This window comes from Gopherus evgoodei, chromosome 5, assembly GCF_007399415.2.
Source record: "Gopherus evgoodei ecotype Sinaloan lineage chromosome 5, rGopEvg1_v1.p, whole genome shotgun sequence".
NCBI classification, from domain to species: domain Eukaryota; kingdom Metazoa; phylum Chordata; order Testudines; family Testudinidae; genus Gopherus; species Gopherus evgoodei.
In genome coordinates this window covers 5,634,882-5,656,016 of record NC_044326.1, presented here as the reverse complement: position 1 = coordinate 5,656,016, position 21,135 = coordinate 5,634,882, and the positions used below count along the sequence as shown (strand labels likewise).

At 43.5% G+C, this 21,135-nt stretch overlaps 1 protein-coding gene across 6 annotated transcripts in view; it reads right to left on the bottom strand.

Moving 5' to 3' along the window:
- ALMS1 (ALMS1 centrosome and basal body associated protein) overlaps positions 1-21,135 on the bottom strand; it is a 145,034-nt gene that overhangs the window by 7,043 nt on the left and 116,856 nt on the right. For 5 of the 6 annotated variants that reach the window (XM_030563827.1, XM_030563832.1, XM_030563829.1 and 2 more), the window contains 4 exons: positions 20,938-21,118; positions 19,422-19,485; positions 16,661-16,747; positions 14,878-14,977 (listed from right to left, as the gene is read on the bottom strand). In XM_030563827.1, coding sequence (XP_030419687.1) covers positions 14,878-14,977; positions 16,661-16,747; positions 19,422-19,485; positions 20,938-21,118 — 432 coding nt within the window. The remainder of the gene's footprint in view (positions 1-14,877; positions 14,978-16,660; positions 16,748-19,421; positions 19,486-20,937; positions 21,119-21,135) is intronic. The other variant, XM_030563828.1, reaches the window with a different exon arrangement.

Sequence of the window (21,135 nt, the reverse complement as noted above, 5' to 3'; positions counted from 1 at the left end):
TTTCAGTCTTCACTGAGAAGTCTGAAGGAATGTCTAGTATAGTGAATGCTTACGGGAAGAGGGTAGGTTTAGAAGAGAAAATAAGAAAAGAGCAAGTAAAAAATCATTTAGAAAAGTTAGATGCCTGCAAGTCACCAGGGCCTGATGAAATGCATCCTAGAATACTCAAGGAGTTAATAGAAGAGGTATCTGAGCCTCTAGCTATTATCTTTGGGAAATCATGGGAGACGGGGGAGATTCCAGAAGACTGGAAGGGGGCGAATATAGTGCCCATCTATAAAAAGGGAAATAAAAACAAACCAGGAAACTACAGACCAGTTAGTTTAACTTCTGTGCCAGGGAAGATAATGGAGCAGGTAATCAAAGAAATCATCTGCAAACACTTGGAAGGTGGTACGGTGATAGGGAACAGCCAGCATGGATTTGTAAAGAACAAATCGTGTCAAACTAATCTGATAGCGTTCTTTGATAGGATAACGAGCCTTGTGGATAAGGGAGAAGCGGTGGATGTGATATACCTAGACTTTAGTAAGGCATTTGATACAGTCTCGCATGATATTCTTATAGATAAACGAAGAAAGTACAATTTAGATGGGGCTACCATAAGGTGGGTGCATAACTGGCTGGATAACCGTACTCAGAGAGTAGTTGTTAATGGCTCCCAATCCTGCTGGAAAGGTATAACAAGTGGGGTTCTGCAGGGGTCTGTTTTGGGACCGGTTCTGTTCAATATCTTCATCAACAATTTAGATGTTGGCATAGAAAGTACGCTTATTAAGTTTGCGGACGATACCAAACTGGGAGGGATTGCAACTGCTTTGCAGGACAGGGTCAAAATTCAAAATGATCTGGACAAATTGGAGAAATGGTCTGAGGTAAACAGGATGAAGTTCAATAAAGATAAATGCAAAGTGCTCCACCTAGGAAGGAACAATCAGTTTCACACATACAGAATGGGAAGAGACTGTCTAGGAAGGAGTATGGCAGAAAGAGATCTAGGGGTCATAGTAGACCACAAGCTTAATATGAGTCAACAGTGTGATACTGTTGCAAAAAAAAGCAAACATGATTCTGGGATGCATTAACAGGTGTGTTGTAAACAAGACACGAGAAGTCATTCTTCCGCTTTACTCTGCGCTGGTTAGGCCTCAACTGGAGTATTGTGTCCAGTTCTGGGCACTGCATTTCAAGAAAGATGTGGAGAAAATGGAGAGGGTCCAGAGAAGAGCAACAAGAATGATTAAAGGTCTTGAGAACATGACCTATGAAGGAAGGCTGAAGGAATTGGGTTTGTTTAGTTTGAAAAAGAGAAGACTGAGAGGGGACCTGATAGCAGTTTTCAGGTATCTAAAAGGGTGTCATCAGGAGGAGGGAGAAAACTTGTTCACCTTCGCCTCCATTGATAGAACAAGAAGCAATGGGCTTAAACTGCAGCAAGGGAGATTTAGGTTGGACATTAGGAAAAAGTTCCTAACTGTCAGGGTAGTTAAACACTGGAATAAATTGCCTATGGAGGTTGTGGAATCTCCATCTCTGGAGATATTTAAGAGTAGGTTAGATAAATGTCTATTATGGATGGTCTAGACAGTATTTGGTCCTGCCATGAGGGCAGGGGACTGGACTCGATGATCTCTCAAGATCCCTTCCAGTCCTAGAGTCTGAGTCTATGAGATTAGAAGGCGGAAAAAAACGCACTCATGATGACATGTTTTCCGAGCTCATGCAGTCCTCCCGCACTGACAGGGCACAGCGTAATGCATGGAGGCATTCAGTGGCAGAGGCCAGGAAAGAACTGCTGTGTTTGCTTAACAGCAAAAGTTGCATGTCTCACTAGCAATCCTGCCTGAGACAGGTTGCTGTGTCACATGCACTCCACGCTGTGTCAGCCTTGGGCGGGGACATGACTGCTTTGTGAGCCGGAAGGCCATAGATATAGACACTGCATTAGGTAGCTTCTGTAGCTAGAGAAAACATTCCTGTGCATTCGGTAAAGTCTGTGGCAAAAAAAGAGAAGCCCAGTAGTGTAGCGGTTATCACGTTCACCTAAAATGTGAAACGTCTCCGGTTCGAAACCGGCGGAAACAGGTCACTGTTCCTTTTTCTGACTCCCCTCCTGCAATTTTAGAACAGACGGCCCTATGAAATTTCACCGTGAATTATACCAATTATGAGTTAAATAATATGGAAGCTCTCTTTAAGTTATAGTCCCGGGTTCCTTACCCTTTCAGCTGCTCTGATAAATTAACATTTTTGTTATGGGCAGGGGAAAATTTTCATGAAGCCTTTTATAGGGACTAAATGCTATCTAGGACTCTGAAATAATCTTAGTGTGGCCCACAGAGTGCAATCCTTTGTTCTGGATTTGTCATTCCTCAAGTTGAACTGCTCCTTACTACTGCTCAGGTTTCATGAGCCATGGGAGCAAAGGGCAAGCTGGGGTAGGTGCGACCGCACAGTAATGCTGGGAAAGCAGCCTGAGGCAGAAGCCTCCAGCTCACATGACATTCCAGGCAGGACTGAATCTCCATGAGATGAAATTTAAAGAGAATGACCTGGAGTCACTCCTATTCAGTGCTCTAAGAGGAGGATAGTCATATCTGTCCAGGCACTCCTGATTGACCTCACTGAGGTCTGCCAGCTGAGCAGGACCCCCGGCTGGCAGGAGCTGGCAGATGGAGCCGCTCAGCCCGCTGCCAGTCTGGGGCTCCATCCGTCGGCCCTGCTCAGAACCCCAGACAGGCAGCGGGCTGATCATCCAGGCAGGCAGCAGGCTGAGCAGGTCGGGAAGACGGGACCCTGGAAAAAAATTGTGAAACAATTGTCTGCCATTGCTTGCATGGAAGGGGAGGTGGGGGGGCTGACGACATGTACCCAAAACCACCCACAGCAAAGCACTGGGAGCTTAACCCAGTATTCCAATGGGCAGTGGAGACTGTGGGATAGCTGCCCACAATGCACCGCTCTGTAAGTCGATGCCAGCCGCGGTAGTGAGGATGCACTCCGCCGACTTAATGCGTTTAGTGTGGACATATGCAATAGACTGTACAAAACTGAATTCTAAAAAAATCGACTTCTATAAAATCAACCTATTTTAATAGTGTAGACATACCCACAGAGAGGTGTAAGAGGGAGCAAGTGACTAGGGGCTCGAAAAGTTGTTGCGTTAAACAGGTTAACACTAAGTGAAGGTCCCACGGAGGGGTAGGAGGTTTAATGTCTGGGTATAGGGATTGGAGCCCTTTAAGAAAGGGCTTGGTGATTGGATGAGCAAAAACAGAAGTACAATCGATCTTGTTGTGAAAGGTTGTAATAGCAGCTAACTGGACTTTGATGGAGGTGAAAGAAAAGCCGGATTGCTTTAGGTGTAGTAGGTAATCAAGTATGGTGGAAGAGGTGCAGAAGTGGGAAGAATTTGGTTGTTTGAGCACCAATGTATGAACTGTTTCCACTTTTGGAGATATGTGGTGCGAGTAAACTAAGTTCTTCTATATAAGAGTACTCTTTGAACCTGTTCAGAACATGCTAGTTCGCTTTGTGAGAACCATGGATAGGTTGGGGTGAAGAAATCGGCAGTGTTGCTGCAATAGGAGGTTCAGAGTGAGAGGCAATGAAATTGGTGGACAAACTGACATTCTGGTGAGGAACAGATACCATGGTTGTCTGGACCAGGACGAGGCAATCAAAATTAGCGTGGCACAATCTGTTCATATCTTTGTCTGTGGAGAACTGGTATTGGGGGAAAAGCATACATTAAGTGTTGAGCCCATGAGATCAGGAACACATTTCCTAATGAATGTTTGCCCAATCCCGGTCTGGAGCAAAATTCGGGACAGTTCTTATTCTTCACAGTCGCAAAGAGGTCCAGGGTTGGATAGCCCCAAAGACGGAATATATTGCATATGATCGTGTCATTTATCTCCCGTTCATGATCCCAGGGAAAATGTCTGCTTAGTTCGTCTGCGGTAGTATTCAGGGCCCTGGGAAGATAGGCTGCTGATATCTAGATGTTGTTTGTGAGGCACCAATTCCAGAGCTTCATGGATTCTGTGCAAGGCAAGTGAGATCAAGGCCCTCCCTGCCTGTTGACATATAACATGCATGCAATGTTGTCTGTCATTATCCGAACACGTTGGTTCCGAATGAATGGGAGGAAGTGACAGCAGGCATTGCATACAGCTCGCAGTTCTAGGACATTTATGTGTAGGGAGGCTTCGGTGGAAGACCATGGGCTGTATCATGGGACATATGTGCTCCCCATCCCATGAGGGATGCATTGGTAGTCCTTATGAGTGATGGAGAGTCCTGGAGAAAAGGGACAACTGAGCAGAGGTTGGAGGGAGCTGTCCACCATTGGAGGGAGTATTTGACTCTGAAGGGTATGGATAGAGGCTTGTTTAGAACGTGTAGGTTTGGTCTGTAAACTGTGGCCAACCAAGCTTGGAAGCACTTCATGAATAGGCATGGATTTTTTACCATGAAAGTACATGAGGCCATGTGGTCTAATAGTTGCAGGCAGTCTCATGCAGAACTGGGGACTGTTGCGAAGTTTTGTAACCAGGAGTTTTAATGTGTGAAAATGATTGAGCAGGAAAGAGGCTATTCCTGTTCGGGAATCAAGGTGCACACTTATGAACTCCAGTCGTTGGGTAGGAGATAAGGTGGAATTGTTTTTGTATATTTGTAGGCCAAGGGAAAGGAAGCAAGTGATGGTAAGCTGCATGGATCAAAGAGCTTTGTCGAGCGTTGAGGCTTTGAGGAGACAATCGTCGAGTTAAGGAAATATTATAACCCCGTTTCCTGAGGTGGGCAGTAACCATGGCTAGGAGTTTGGAGAAAACTCGGGAGGCAGTAGACAGGCCAAAGGGCAACACTCTGTATTGAAAATGTGTTGAACCGAGGGTAAAACAAAGAAAACATCTGTGGGCTGGGTGAATAGTCACATGAAAATAGGATTCCTGTAGGTTGAGGGCTGAAAACCAATCACCCTGTTCCAGTGCTGGGATTATGGTGGTGAGGGTAACCATTTTGAACTTTTGCTTTTTGATAAATTTGTTTAGCCGCCTGAGGTCAAGGATTGGTCGCCATCCCCCGATTTTCTTTTCTATTAAGAAGTAATGGGAATAGAAACCTTTCCCTCTGTGTTATTCGGGCATGATTTACACTGACCGCAGTTGGAGGAGATGTACTTCCTGGAGGACCAGTTGCTCGTGAGAGGGGTTCCTGAAGAGGTACAGGGAGGGTGGCTGGTTGGGAGGCGGGGAGAGGAAAGGGACAGAATAGTCAACTGTGACAACCTCTAAAGCCCACTTCTCGGTGATAATATTTCGCCATTGATGGGAGAATGGGCGTAGGCAGTGACCAAAAACAGGGGCAGATGGTGTAAGCGCTGAAGTGGGAATATTGTTTTCTGTACCATTAACCAAGACTTCAAATTTGCTTATTGGTAAGAGGGGGTTGAGACGCTGCCAAGGAGTTGGGATGGCGGCCTTGGTATCTGGGCCTCTGTTGTTGCTCATGAGATCTATGGAATTGCTGGGTGTATGTGGCGGAGCGTGGTCGCTGGTAAGGTTAGTATCTATATTGTCGCCTTCTGGTCATAGGGGTTTGAATTCCTAGAGACCAGAGAGTTATCCTGGAGTCCTTCATGGAGTGGAGTATGTCATTCGTAGTGGAAGCGAATAGTTTGTCACTGTCGAAGGGGAGATCCTCAGTGGTACTCTGGAGCTCCTGGGGAAAGGAAGAGGACAAGAGCCGTGACCCTTGGCACATCACAACTGCTGTCGCAGTGGATCATGCCACAGGGGGGAGGGATAGCTACAGTGGTTTGAGCATTGGCCTGCTAAACCCGGTTGCGAATTCAATCCTTAAGGGGGCCACTTAGGGATCTGGGGCAAAAATCTGTCTGGGAATTGGTCCTGCTTTGAGCAGGGGTTGGACTAGATGACCTCCTGAGGTCCCTTCCAACCCTGATATTCTATGATGTATTGGCCATATCAAGGGCAGCTTGAAGAGCAGCGCGGGAGATGATCTGTCCTTCAGAAACTACAGCTGTAAATTGTAGTTTCTTTTCTTCTGGAATGTGATCAATGAAGTCCATGAATTTATTGTAATTTTTGTGGTCGTATTTTGCAAGAACAGCTGTATAATTAGCAATGCAAAATTGCAACATGGCTGAAGCGTATACCTTACCTCTGAGCAGATCTAATCGCTTACTGTTCTTGTTGGAAGGGGTAGAGTGGAGAAACTGGTGTTTGTTCTTTTGGTTAACTGCGTCTACTATCAGCGAGTTTGGCACTGGGTGATTAAAAAGGAATTCCGAGCCCTTAGAAAGAATAAAGGACTTCCAGTCCGCTTGGTTACAGGTAGGCAAGCTTGCAACCAGGGTTTGCCAAATGGCCTTGGCTGGGTCTAAAAGGGCTGCGTTGATGGGTAATGCAATTCTAGAAGAAGAAGAGGGCTGCAGGATGTCGGTTAGTTCATGCTGCTGTTCAGGAACTTCCTCTAGGTTAATTCGTAACTCACTGGCAACTCTTTTAAAGAGGTCTTGAAATTTTGAGAAGTCGTCCCAAGATGTCAGGGGAGGAGGAAGCAATGCTTCATCAGGCGGAACATCTGGTTCTACCGGGTTAAAGGCAGGCCGTGCTTGCTCCTGCGGTTGTGACAGGGCTGCCTGGTGTCTGGAGTCAGTGGCAGGGTCGTCAGCTGGTGGTACTGAGCAGGTCTCATGCCTCACTGCAGTGGTATAAGTGTGGTCCCAAGTATAGGGAGCCCATGGAGTCCAATATTGCCACTGTGGTGGGAAGCGCATGGGTGGTGCCATCCAGGGGTTCATGCACCATGGGGCAGGACCCTCGGAGTAGGACAAGGTAGCTTTCCTCTGATCTCTTTTGATTGGAGTCTGTGGACGGGGGATCTAATAAGGTGAAAATTCTCCCTGCAGCCCAGATTCCTCATCAATGGAGGAAAGCTATGTGGATCTTGCCTGAGTGTCTGGAGAGAAGTACGTGTTAAGTAGCGGTGACCGTAAGATACGTGACATCAGCAGATCCTTGACTGTGCAAATTGTGGTGCCGCAGTGCCTCTGTGAGGGGATGGCTGCGCAAGAGGAATTTGTTGTGAGGAGGGATTCCTCCGCACCGGTGTCCTGAGCGTTCTGTCACTGTTGGCTAGCTCAAAGGCTGACCGTGCTGGGAGAGTGAGAGGGGCCTGCAGCGGGTCAGGCAGGCTAGTATGCATCCGCACCACTTCCACTGCAGTGCCAAACTGTGCCATATGAGAGGCAAGCAACTGAAAGCCTGAAGCCTTGACACTGGAAGTTAGCGTGACCACCACAGCCGGAGGAGCCCGGTGCATCAAAGGTACTCAGCCAGGGGAGCACCGGAAGGGAAGCAGTACCCGGCAAAGTCTTGTCCCTGCGAATACCCTTTGCGGGTGAGAGAGACTGATTTTTTTTGAAGTTTTCTTTTGTCTCTTTGAAGCAGGGGAGCTGCAGTGTACAGCAGAGTCAGAGCCCGGGTCTGACGCTGGTCTGAGAGATTTTTACAGCAGGAGTAGTTTTAACTGCAGCTCCTTGTCTTTGCATGCCTGGATTTCAATTTGCTACAGTGGGCACATTTTGGGGGGATATGGGACTCCCCTGAACATTTAATACATTTAGAGTGGCCATCTGAAAGAGGGATGGCACCATTACAGTTAGCGCAGCGCTTAAACCTGGAGAACCAGGCATGTCAGAAGCAACTGCGCTGACAGAAACAAAAAAGTGACAGAAAATCAAACATATCCAAAATATTCTTTATGAAGCATCTTTCAGACTGGTAAAATATTCTGAAGGTGCCCAGCAAAAAGGATAGTACCAAATTCCAGCAACTTAACCTTTCTGATGGATGCAAGTTGTTTAAGAGGGCATTTAGAATGGTACCACATTTAAACAAATAAACAAACCTTAACCATAACCTTATTTTTAGACAATTTCTGTTGTGGTTGGCCAGCTCCTGCTTCGGTGTGATGCCCCAGCATGCAATGGGCCATTATACCAAAACTTGGAACATTGCAGTATGGAGACATGAGCCCAGTTTGCAATTTCAGGGTATACCCGAAGGGACTGTTTACTATACAGTGTATGTAGTGTTGTTGTAACAGTGTTGGTCAGTGAATGGGACCACATCCTGAAAGAAATCTTTCCTGGACCCACTCTTCTGGCCTTCAGACAACTCCCCAACATCATCATCAGAAGCAAGCTCCTCACAGACCAGGGACACTTCAACTCAAAGTGGCACCTGACCCTGCTAGAACAACAGATGCAAAACATACCTCCCCTGCTATGATGTTCAACACCCTCCAGAACTCACATTTCAAGATCAATGGGTCGTACATATGCCTATCAACATGTGGTGTACTTCATCAAGTGCACTAAATGCCCCAAAAACAACTAAGTGAGTAAAACCATTCATTGCATTCTCAAAATGAACTCTCTCAGAAAAATGATAAAAGATAAATTCCATATCCCCTATGGGTGAACACTTTTCACAGAGCAATCATAGAATATCAGGGTTGGAAGGGACCTCAGAAGGTCATCTAGTCCAACCCTCTGCTCAAAGCAGGACAATCCCCAACTAAATCATCCCAGCCAGGGCTTTGTCAAGCCTTAGCTTAAAAACCTCTAAGGAAGGAGATTCCACCACCTCCCTAGGGAACCCATTCTAGTGTTTCACCATCCTCTCAGTGAAAAAGGTTTTCCTAATATCCAACCTAAACCTCCCCCACTGCAACTTGAGACCATTACTCCTCATTCTATCATCTGGTACCACTGAGAACAATCTAGATCCATCCTCTGTGGAAACCTTTCAGGTAGTTGAAAGCAACCATCAAATCCCCCCTCATTCTTCTCTTCTGCAGACTAAATAATCCCAGTTCCCTCAGCCTTTCCTCATAAATCATGTGCTCCAGCCCCCTAATCATTTTTGTTGTCCTCCGCTGGACTCTTTCCAATTTCTCCACATCCTTCTTGTAGTGTGGGGCCCAAAACTGGACACAGTACTCCAGATGAGGCCTCACCAATGTCGAATAGAGGGGAATGATCATGTCCCTCGATCTGCTGGCAATGCTCTTACTTATACAGTCCAAAATGCTGTTAGCCTTCTTGGCAACAAGGGTACACTTTTGACTCATATCCAGCTTCTCGTCCACCGTAACCACTAAGTCCTATTCTGCAGAACTGCTACCTAGCCACTCGGTCCCTAGTCTGCAGCAGTGCATGGGATTCTTCTGTTCTAAGTGCAGGACTTTGCACTTGTCCTTGTTGAACCTCATCAGATTTCTTTTGGCCCAATCCTCTAATTTGTCTAGGTCTCTCTGTACACTATCCCTAACCTCCAACATATCTGCCACTCCTCCCAGTTTAGCGTCATCTGCAAACTTGCTGAGGGTGAAATCCACATCATCCTCCAGATCATTAATGAAGATATCGAACAAAACCAGTCCCAGGACCGACCCTTGGGGCACTCTGTTTGATACCGGCTGCCAACTAGACATGGAGCCATTGATCACTACCCGATCTAGCCAGCTTTCTATCCACCTTACAGTCCATTCATCCAGCCCATACTTTAACTTCCTGGCAAGAATACTGTGGGAGACCGTATCATTCTATATCTGATCTCTCTGTCCTCATCCTCAAAGGAAACCAGTACAAAACCTTCAAAAGACAAGCCTGGGACGTTAAATTCATAACTTTGGTAGACACTAAAAATCATGGACTGAACAGAGACACTGGATTTATCATTTATTACAACAATCTATAATCCACTAAACATCCCCTCAACTCCCCACTTGCCCGTGATTGGAGAGATGTTAACAAGCCACTTCACCTTGAATGGTCCCTTGAAATGTGTGTTAACTACTTATGCTAAACAATCTGTTCCACCTTGTATGGCTGTGACACTCGGTACATTTCCCAGACCTGAGGAAGAGCTCTGTATAAACTCTAAAGCTTCTCTCTCTCACCAACAGAAGTTGGTCCAGCGAAAGCTATTACCTCACCCATTTTTGTCTCTGTTATACGATGGATTATTCCCTGAATCTAGTGTTCTCTGAAGACTGATTTATAGGGTAGAGGGTGGAGGTATTAAGGAAGTGAGAAGCTGAGCTAGTTTTGATAAGAACGTCTGGGACTTCAGTGTTGTGACACCAGTTGAAGGTCACAAGCAGCAATTTCTATTTTTTATTAAGTCACAATGTAAGAACTAAATATATGGATGTCTAGAACACTGATATAAAAGTGATAAATTGTCAGTTTCAGAGATATGTTTATTAAGAGAATTTATGGAGCACTTCTGTGATATAAATATATTTTTAAATCATGTCACAGTATATTATATATAATTGCAATCACCTTGTTATATGTCACTAGATGCCATGACCCAGAAAAACACCCTGTCTCCACTGAATAACAGAGATTTGGTGGGATAACTCACATGACTGGAGTACTAACATCGATGGATATAAACTGTTCAGGAAGGACAGGCAGGGCAGAAAAGGTGGGGGAGTTGCATTGTATGTAAGAGAGCAGTATGACTCCTCAGAGCTCTGGTATGAAGCTACAGAAAAACCTGAGAGTCTCTGGATTAAGATTAGAAGTGTGAGCAACATGAGTGATGTTGTGGTGGGAGTCTGCTATAGACCACCAGACCAGGGGAATGAGGTGGACGAGGCTTTCTTCTGGCAACTAATAGAAGTTACTAGATCGCAGGCCCTCATTCTCATGGGAGACTTCAATCACCCTAATATCTGCTGGGAGAGCAATACAGCGGTGAACAGACAATCCAGGAAGCTTTTGGAAAGTGTAGGGGACACTTTCCTGATGCAAGTGTTGGAGGAACCAACTAGGGGCAGAGTTCTTCTTGACCTGCTGCTCGCAAACAGGGAAGAATTAGTAGGGGAAGCAAAAGTGGATGGGAACCTAGGAGGCAGTGACCATGAGATGATCGAGTTCAGGATCCTGACACAAGGAAGAAAGGAGAGCAGCAGAGTATGGATACTGGACATCAGAAAAGCAGACTTTGACTCCCTCAGGGAACTGATGGTTAGGATCCCCTAGGAGAATAACATAAGAGGGAAGGGAGTCCAGGAGAGTTGGCTGTATTTTAAAGAATCGTTATTGAGGTTGCAGGAACAAACCATCCCGATGGGTAGAAAGAATAGTAAATATGTCAGGTGACCAGTTTGGCTTAACAGTGAAATCCTTGCTGATCTTAAACACAAAAAAGAAGCCTACAAGAAGTGGAAGATTAGACAAATGGCCAGGGAGAAGTATAAAAATATTGCTCAGGCATGCAGGACTGAAATCAAGAAGGCCAAATCACACTTGGGAGTTGCAGCTAGCAAGAGATGTTAAGAGTAACAAGAAGGATTTCTTCAGGTATGTTAGCAACAAGAAAGTGGTCAAGGAAAGTGTGGGCCCCTTATTGAATGAGGGAGGCAACCTAGTGACAGAGGATGTAGAAAAAGCTAATGTACTCAATGCTTTTTTTGCCTCTGTTTTCAAAAAAAAGGTCAGCTCCCAGACTGCTGCACTGGGCAGCACAGCATGGGGAGAAGGTGACCAGCCCTCTGTGGAGAAAAGTGGTTCAGGACGATTTAGAAAAACTGGACAAGCACAAGTCCATGGGGCCGGATGCGCTGCATCCGAGGGTGCTAAAGGAGTGGGCGGATGTGATTGCAGAGCCATTGGCCATTATCTTTGAAAACTCATGGCGACTGGGGCAGATCCTGGATGACTGGAAAAAGGCTAATGTAGTGCTCATCTTTAAAAAAGGGAAGGAGAATCTGGGGAACTACAGGTCAGTCAGTCTCACCTCAGTCCCTGGAAATATGATGGAGCAGGTCCTCAATTCTGAAGCACTTAGAGGAGAGGAAAGTGATCAGGAACAGTCAGCATGGATTCACCAAGGGCAAGTCATGCCTGACCAACCTAATTGCCTTCTATGAGGAGATAACTTGCTCTATGGATGAGGGGAAAGCAGTGGACGTACTATTCCTTGACTTTAGCAAAGATTTTGATATGGTCTCCCACAGTATTCTTGACAGCAAGTTTAAGAAGTATGGGCTGGATGAATGGACTGTAAGGTGGATAGAAAGCTGGCTAGATCATCAGGCTCAACGGGTAGTGATCAATGGCTCAATGTCTAGTTGGCAGCCGGTATCAAACATGAGTGCCCCAGGTGTCCGTCCTGGGGCCGGTTTTGTTCAATATCTTCATTAATGATCTGGAGGATGGTGTGGACTGCACTCTCAGCAAGTTTGCAAATGACACTATACTGGGAGGAGTGGTAGATACACTGGAGGGTAGGGATCGGATACAGGGGGACCTAGACAAATTAGAGGATTGGGCTAAAAGAAATCTGATGAGGTTCAACAAGGACAAGTGCAAAGTCCTGCACTTAGGACAGAAGAATCTCATGCACTGCTACAGGCTAGGAACCAAATAGTTAGGCAGCAGTTCTGTAGAAAAGGACCCAGTGATTACAGTGGACAAAAAGCTGGATATGAGTTGACAGTGTGCCCTTGTTGCCAAGAAGGCTAATGGCATTTTGGGCTGTATAAGTAGGGGTATTGCCAGCAGATTGAGGGACATGATCATTCCCCTCTATTCGACATTGGTGAGGCCACATCTGGAGTACTGTGTCTAGTCTTGGGCCCTACGCTACAAGAAGGATGTGGAAAAATTGGAAAGAGTCCAGCGGAGGGCAACAAAAATGATTAGGGGGCTGCAGCACATGACTTATGAGGAGAAGCTGAGGGAACTGGGATTGTTTAGTCTGCAGAAGAGAAGAATGAGGGGGGATCTGATAGCTGCTTTCAACTACCTGAAAGGGGGTTCCAAAGAGGATAGATCTAGACTGTTCTCAGTGGTACCAGATGACAGAACAAGGAGTAATAGTCTCAAACTGCAGTGGGGGAAGTTTAGGTTGGATATTAGAAAACCTTTTTCACTAGAAGGGTGGTGAAATACTGGAATGGGTTCCCTCGGGAGGTGGTGGAATCTCCTTCCTTAGAGGTTTTTGAGGTCAGGCTTGAAAAATCCCCAGCTGGGATGATTTAGATGGGGAGTGGTCCTGCTTTGAGCAGTGGGTTGGACTAGATGACCTCCTGATATTCTATGATTCTATCTTTTACTATAGCTGCCTCTAAGTCACAACTTAACTGCATAAGGAATTCTGAGTATTAACCTTTAGTACATTAATGTTAGCCAACCTGTTAGCTAAATGAACACTTAAGAATCTACTGTCCAGTCTCCAGAGGGTTAAGAAGTCATTTTTTCAAAGTCCTCCCAAATCCTACAACCAAAGCTATAACAAGGACAGTGATTCCTTATTAAACTTGTCAAACATGCTTTGCAAATCCCACTGTGAATTCTGAAAGCTCTTGTGTTTATAATATACATCAGGGCTAAACACCAGAATTCAAAGGCATTATCATTGTAACATTTTCAGTATGCCCACCAGAATCTCTCTGTTCTGTCTTCAGGGATTGAGGCAAGGCCTTTCTAGTCATATTTATTTATTTGGGACCATTTTTCCTCCCTTTTTAACAGACTTTATTTTTCATTTTTATATACTGAGTCTGCACGTTGGGGTAGAAAACAGAGCAGAGCAGAGGTTGGTCTGTTGAAGTGTGGCTAAGTTGGATCACAGCAGACTAGTTTAAATGTTATATATATTTTGTGAAGCATCCACAAACAGAGATGCATACTGTAGAAAATATATAAATATAATAGAACCATATAAATGGAGGGCTAGGAAGGGACCTTGAGAAGTCATCTAGTCCATCCCCCCTGACGCTGAGGCAGGACCAAGTAAACCTAGATAATCCCTAACAGATGTTTGTTTAACTCGTTCTTAAAAACCTCCAATGACAGGGGTTCCGCAACCTCCCTTGGTAACCTATTCCAGTATTTAACTATCCTTAGAAAGTTTTTCTTAATATCTGACCTAAATCTCCCTTGCTGCAAACTAAGCTGATTACATGAACAACTGATCACCACCTTCTTTACAACTGTCCTTAAAATATCTGAAGACTTATCAGGTCCCCACCTCAGTCTTCTCTAGACTAAACATGCTGTATTTTTAAAAAAATCCTTCCTCATATGTCAGGTTTTCTAAACCTTCTACCACTTTTGTTGCTCTCCTCTGAACTCTCTCCAATTTATCTACAACTTTCCTAAAATGTGGTGCCCAGAACTGGAACACTGCTCCAGTGCCGAGTAGTGCAAAACAATTACCTCCTGTGTCTTACACACAAATTCCTGCTAATATATCCATCTTTATTGCACCTGCATCACATTGTTGATTCATAGTCAATTTGTGATCCACTATAATCCCCAGATCCTTTTCTGAAGTATTACGGTCTACTCAGTTATTCCTCATGTTGTAGCCAGACATGTTGTAGCCAGACATTTCTAAGTGGTAGTACTTTGCATTTGTCTTTCCTGGATTTTATCTTGTTATTTTCAGTCTAATTCTCCCATTTGTCAAGGTCATTTTGAATTCAAATCCTGTCCTCCAAAACACTTGGTGTCATCAGCAAATTTTATAAGCACACTCTCCACTCCTTTATCTAAGACATTAATGAAAATCTTGAACAGTACTGGACCCAAGACAGACCCATGAAGGACCCCACTAGATACAGCATTCCAGTTTGACCGTGAATCATTGATAATTATGCTAAAAAAATAGTTTTTCAACCAGTTCTGCACTCACTTTATAGTGATTTGAATCTGACCGAAAGTAAGAGATCCTGAATATCCTAGTCTAACTTGTTTGCCTAGAAATCTCTTTTCCTTGGTGACCTATAGAAGGCCGGCTTGTGAGACAGAACACCTACCGTTTTGTAAAGCTGTGCTTTCAGCCGGTATGACGTATATTCAGATTTTCTTTTCTCTTCCTCTCGCCTCTTCTGCACCTCAGGCAGCTGTTCATAGATTCTTAGTGTAAATACAAAGACAAACAAAGTTACTTGGGAATAAAGGACCTTGTTAGTGAAAAAAGCGTCCTGTTTTTTATCTTCATGTTCCCTGAAAGGCTTCTGGCCAAATATATAGCACAGAAAGATTATCTTTTGGGGTTGCTGGTGTCATGGATGCCAAACGTGGAATACACAAACACAGCCAGCCATGATACTGGAAGTTTCCACATCCCACAATGCTATTCATTGAAGTATCACCCCCTAAAAGAGAATTTTTGGGAGTAATGTCAATGATATGGCAGCACTCTCCAAAAAGTGCAACTTTTAGGATCAGCAGCAGGGAATGGTACCACCAATGGATGGGCATGTTGGGTTCCAAATACCAAGTTTATCTGTAAATGGTAGATATTTCTGTGTTGAGAAAACACTTGAAATGGGTCAAATTTGGCAGAATCATCTGTGAGATCCAAAGAGGGCCAGATTTTGCCCTCTCCTCCTGTTGAGCCTCCCGCAGGCAGGACCCAGGAATAATGGAAAGCCTTGAATGTAGGAAGCATAAGGACTAGGACCTCTGCAAGGCCAGTGCTGCTGTTGCCAGTTCTGTACAGTGGTCAGGATCTTAGTCTCCCTTCTACACACTGACTAGGCACAGAAGGCAACTGACAGGGTGGCACAGCTGTGCTCAGCCCATACTCCCCAAAGCTCTGAGTCTTGTGTCTGCTTTAAGACTGACAACTCAGCTAATTTCATGAAAATGGCTGCCAAGCTCATGTAGGACTGCATGCCTCCAATAATGAAAAAAAAAAAATTGGAGCAGAGACACCATATTCTGAATGGTCAGCCTTGTAAAATACTTAAACAAGAGAAACTTTACTTTGCTTCTTTTCTCACACAGATTTGAGATTGAGAAACTTTCTACACACACCGTGTTGTACCTACAACATATTCTTTTAAGAGATTTATTGCTTTGCTCTTTCTTGCAATATATTTAATCAGATCACGGCCTACAGTGCCAGAGGGAATTGGAAACAGATTTTCTTTTAAACATTTATTCCTTCAACTGGTACTCATTTGAAATGGCTTCAGTGGATTCTGTTTTGAGGATGAAGGATACATAGGATCAAATGTAGCTGAGAGTAAGAGGGTGCATCTCCCATAGAAGCCTCTGTGCTAATTTCAGCAAGGACATAAGATGGTCAGAAAACGAGCAAGTGGCAAAGTTGTGTAATTTGCACCAATTTGACATATAGCAGGTCTGTAAAATACATCACAGGGTATGGAAGGGAGGGAGGTTAGCAGGAAAAGAAATGGCAGGGTACTAGATAAAGCAGACTCTCCCTACTTTAAAGTACCCTTCCACCATCCCCAGCGGTCCCAGGGAATGAATTTGACCAACGCTGAACCTGATTCCTATGCAATATCCTAAAGCTCAGACTAGGATAAACCACACACATTTGTAGAGAGTCCAGACTACCATATATAAACATGTCAGTTAACATGTTTGAATTAGTGATCAGTTAACTTGAGTTAAACTCTAGAGTAGATATACCCTATGAAGCTGATTTTGTGGGAGTAGGCATATGCAAATTAAAATATGACACTTAGAGAGAGAACTCCATTATAAAAATAAGAACATGGCCACTACAGTATTAACAGTTCCTCCAGCACAGAGCTCTTTGCTACTACCTTTTCACAGACATACCTTCTCTTTTGTCCCTGTTTTCCTACTCTGTTTGTGGCTGCTCCCAGAAGCTCAACCTTTCTAAAAACTTCACTAGCAGCATTACCTCTATAGAGAAGACAAAATGAATAACATTTGGATTCTTAGTTTTACTTCTAATAAGACTTAAACTGAAGGAGTTAGGCGGTACTTGAATTAATATACTGGTCTTTCACCTCTGAAGTCACCGGTATAGAATTGCATCAGTTCATAAGTAAAAAGGTTACTGGTGATTTCATTCTCTGATTGGATGCTTCATCCACTTCATCAGGAAGAGTGGCCTGAAGTGGTTAGTGTGTTAGCCTACTACTTAAGGAGATCTGGGTTTGATTCTTTACTCTGACACAAACTTCCTGTGTGACCTTGGGCAAGTTACTTAGCTTTTCTGTGCCTTAGTTCATCATCTAGAAAATTGGGATAAAAGCAATAACCTACTTCACAGGGCTGTTGTGAGGATAAATACATTAAAGAACTTTGAGACTTTCTAATCAAAAATGGTGTACAACAGAAAGGTACTATGATCATGGATGGGATTTTCAAAAGCTTTTGGCACAGGCCAAACTCTGCTTCCACTGAAGTCAAAGGTAAGACTTCCATATGATTTCAGCGGAAGTAGAACTAGGCTGATGCTGAGCACTTCTGAAAATCCCACCTCATAAAACCATGGCCCAATCTGGCTTGTAACAGCACAACTAGCTGTCTTTGCTGAGGAGAGCTCCAAAACCATAGATGACTGTCTTGCAGGTCAGAGCTGAGGTGCAATGGCTCAGACGCATAAAGAGATTGCAGAGCACTCGCCAGCAACACTGCCTTACCTCTGGCCAGTATACTCAGCTCCTCACTGCGCACTGAAACATTCACCCAGAGACAAAACTGCCACGCCTGCCATGTATTTTCAGGAAGAGCAAAAGCATTCGCCTACTAAGACCCACTGCTTAGATTTTGTATTACCTTCATTCTATAACAACATATATTCCATATGAGGGAGCTTTTCTGCGCAAAACAATCAGTTCAAGGCATATCTGTTAGAGTTATCACCATCCGTGATGCCCTATTAGACATTAGCACATACTCCGTTTTGAAGTTTCTAACCTCAGGCCATACAAGTTCTCCACTGGAAAGGGGATCAAAGTCTCTTCAGACCTACAATGATCTACTGGATGGGGGTGGGAAGGTCTAATAGGACTCCTTCAGACTACTATCCCACTTACTCGCCAAGGCTCCATCCAGGATGGTTGGAGGTGCCTCATTAACTAGAAAGTAATCTGCTGTTTAGGTATTTGGCCACTGGCTCACTCATTCCTGGAGATATTTAATTTACACAGGGAATACACAACTGTAGCTAAACTCAGCACCCTGTTCCATAGCTGATTTGTAATTCAAGGTGTAAGGAGAAACAGAATATTCTCCTCATGGGAATCATCCACAAAAAATTGTGCTCATTAAACGAGCAGATTTTAAAAGGCCAGTGACAGTGATAAATTACTTTCCAACATCAACTGAGAGAAAAGTCATGAGTAGCATGAACAAGTAAATGGCAATAAAAATATCACAACTGGATCCAGGTTGGGTGAATCAGCAGAAATGCTATGAATTCAGATATTTATGAACTCCGAGTTCATGAAGATGCTGCAGTTAATGGCACAGATCAAGTAGTGCTACTGACCTGTGATTAGAGTTTTCCCAAAGTAACAGAGTATTTTAAGATTTTTGCATCTGCATTCCTGGGACAAGCGGCAACTTTCAAAGTTACTATGAACTTTCAATTTATGGCCTTTAAAACAATTTTTGAAATGCCAGACAGCACTGAAATCAAATTTATCATCTTGCTCAGTGTCTCCCAGCCTTCATATTAAATCACAGGGCTTATTTTGTATATTACTTATTCTTTCTAGCATATATTTGCCCTAGATATAGTGTTACATTCTAAAGTCCCACTTCAGCAAAGGAATTAGCCATACATTTAAGTCCCATTGACACCAATATCCCTGTTGCTGCTGTTTTGATTCTTTCAGTATCTTATGCTTCTGTGGCACTTTTTATGCCAAAAGACTTTAAATACTTTACATACTATCATGCAGATGTAATACCCTCCCTTCTTTTCTCACCTCTTGCCTCCTCTACCATTTCAAGACCCAACTAAAAGATATCACATTCTTCATATCTACCTTTCACTTACTGTCACTATCTCTCCATTTATTTGTGTATTCTTAATTCATTATCCAAATATTATGTACTTCCCGCCCCCCAATGTCTACCCAATTTCATATCTTATATATAAATATTTGTCCCAAATGATCATGTAGTGGTATGTGTGGTTAGACATCTGCTACGTTCTACACCCGTAAAAATTTTAGATCTCTGATTAACTTTTCACTATTTGTGGTGCTTGATTACTTCTTGCATTTCACTGGGTTTGTCCAAGGGCTAGGCTATTCACTAACCAAAGCCTTATGTTCCTAGTCTGTTTCAGTTCTAGTGGTCACATACACAATTCAAATTTAAATGTTCAGAGGTAGCTAAAAGAAATGAATTTCCCAACATTAAAAAAACATGGGAAAAAAACTATAAATAACCAGTCATGCTCACTTTCTGACAGAAAACCTTCCATTTTGTACCTAAAGCACATGATGTATCCCAAACGTCCAAAACCGTCACTTGTAAGAGTGATTTATCTATCCTCACCACCCCATTAAGGTCACCTGATTACAGTATATTTGGAACAAGTCTTTCTTGGCCTTACCGTTTTGATCTCTGAACCATTTCACTCTTTAGAATTGTCCTTCTCTTCTGTTTAACCAGGTAGTCTAAATGGAAAGGCAAAGTTTTGAGCCTGAGAAAACTCTAAAGCTTACAAAAACAGTGAACAAGTTTGTTTAGACCAGAGAACTGTTCTATTATAATCTCTGAAAGTTGCAGTCTACCTGATTTTATGAAAATATGCTAATGAGTGTGACTATAATGTAACTGGAATAAGCTTCATGCAAAAGGTCTCTTGTAAGGTATCATTACAAAGCTTATAATCTACTGAGTGTCGTCATTCAATTTATATAAATGTATCACTCTTGTATCTGAAACTAGAAATATGAAATATAACTCAGAGGTCCTATTGTAATTATGCAAAGTGTGGTCCATTAACGGTGGCTCTGAATCTCGATGGCTCCCATTAACCAGGACAATTTGTTGTAAATGACTCCGTTTACTTTTAAGTCTTCCTGTATATGTGTGTGCTGGCAAGTGGGTAATGATGTCTTACAGTGAAGTGATTATGTCACCTGAACTGGAATCCATCTTTAACCTGGTGCTTTTCCATTTAGAAGGAGGGGTGGGAACCCAGAGAAGGACAAAGGATTCCCACCTTGTGCAAAACATATACAAGGGGGTGGAACAGAACAAAGGAGGTTGCAGTCATGAGAAATCCCCTAGCTACCACCTCAGCTGGAACAAGGGCTGTACCAGGGGAAAGGATTGGGCTCAGACTAGAAAGGAGTCTAGTCTGTGAAAGAAGTGTTTTGGAACATCTCTGAAGGTGATGTTTCATTTGTAATCAGTTTCTTACTGTATTAGGCTTAGACTTGCGTGTTTTTGTTTTATTTTGCTTGGTAATTTACTTTGTTCTGTCTGTTATTACTTGGAACCACTTAAACCCTACTTTTTATATTTAATAAAAACACTTTTTGCTTATTAATTAACTCAGAGCAAATATTAATACCTGGGGGAGCAAACAGCTGCGCATCTCCCTCTATCAGTGTTATAGAGGGCGGACAATATATGAGTTTACCCTGTATAAGATTTATACAGACTAAAAAGGATGTATTTGGGGTTTGGGCCCGACTGGGAATTGGGTTTCTGGGTGCTGGAGACAGAAGCACTTCTTAAGCTGTTTTCAGTTAAGTATGCAGCTTTTGGGGGACATGGATCAGACCTGGGTCTGTGTTTGCAGTAGGCTAGTGTGTCTGCTCAACAAGACAGGGTACTGAAATCCCAAGCTGCTCCGAGGTAATCTCAGCACAACAGGTGGCAGTCCCAAGGGGGTTTTTGTGACCCAACCCGTCACAATCTCATTATTCATATGTACAATTAATTTATATAAAATGGATAATTATCCTATCATAAGAATCTCATGATACATATATAAAATGAATAATAATGTTAAAGAATCTAATCAGAAATATGTACACTTAAAATAATACTCTTTAGGCAAACAGTGTAAATTCAGTATTTCCTATAGAGCATGAAAAGGCATAAACATGAGGCACCTCTGTTATAGAGCAGGTAATTAGCATTCTTATAACCCTTCTTCTCAGGGGGATTGAACAGCTCCTCTCGCTCGCTCTGCAACACACTCTGTATCTTCCTTTCTTCCATGATGAGCTTCAGGCGCTTCACACGCTCCCCAGCGCGGGAGATGAAATCAGGGCGGTGCAATGCAAGAGCCTCCTAAGAGGGTTAAAAAA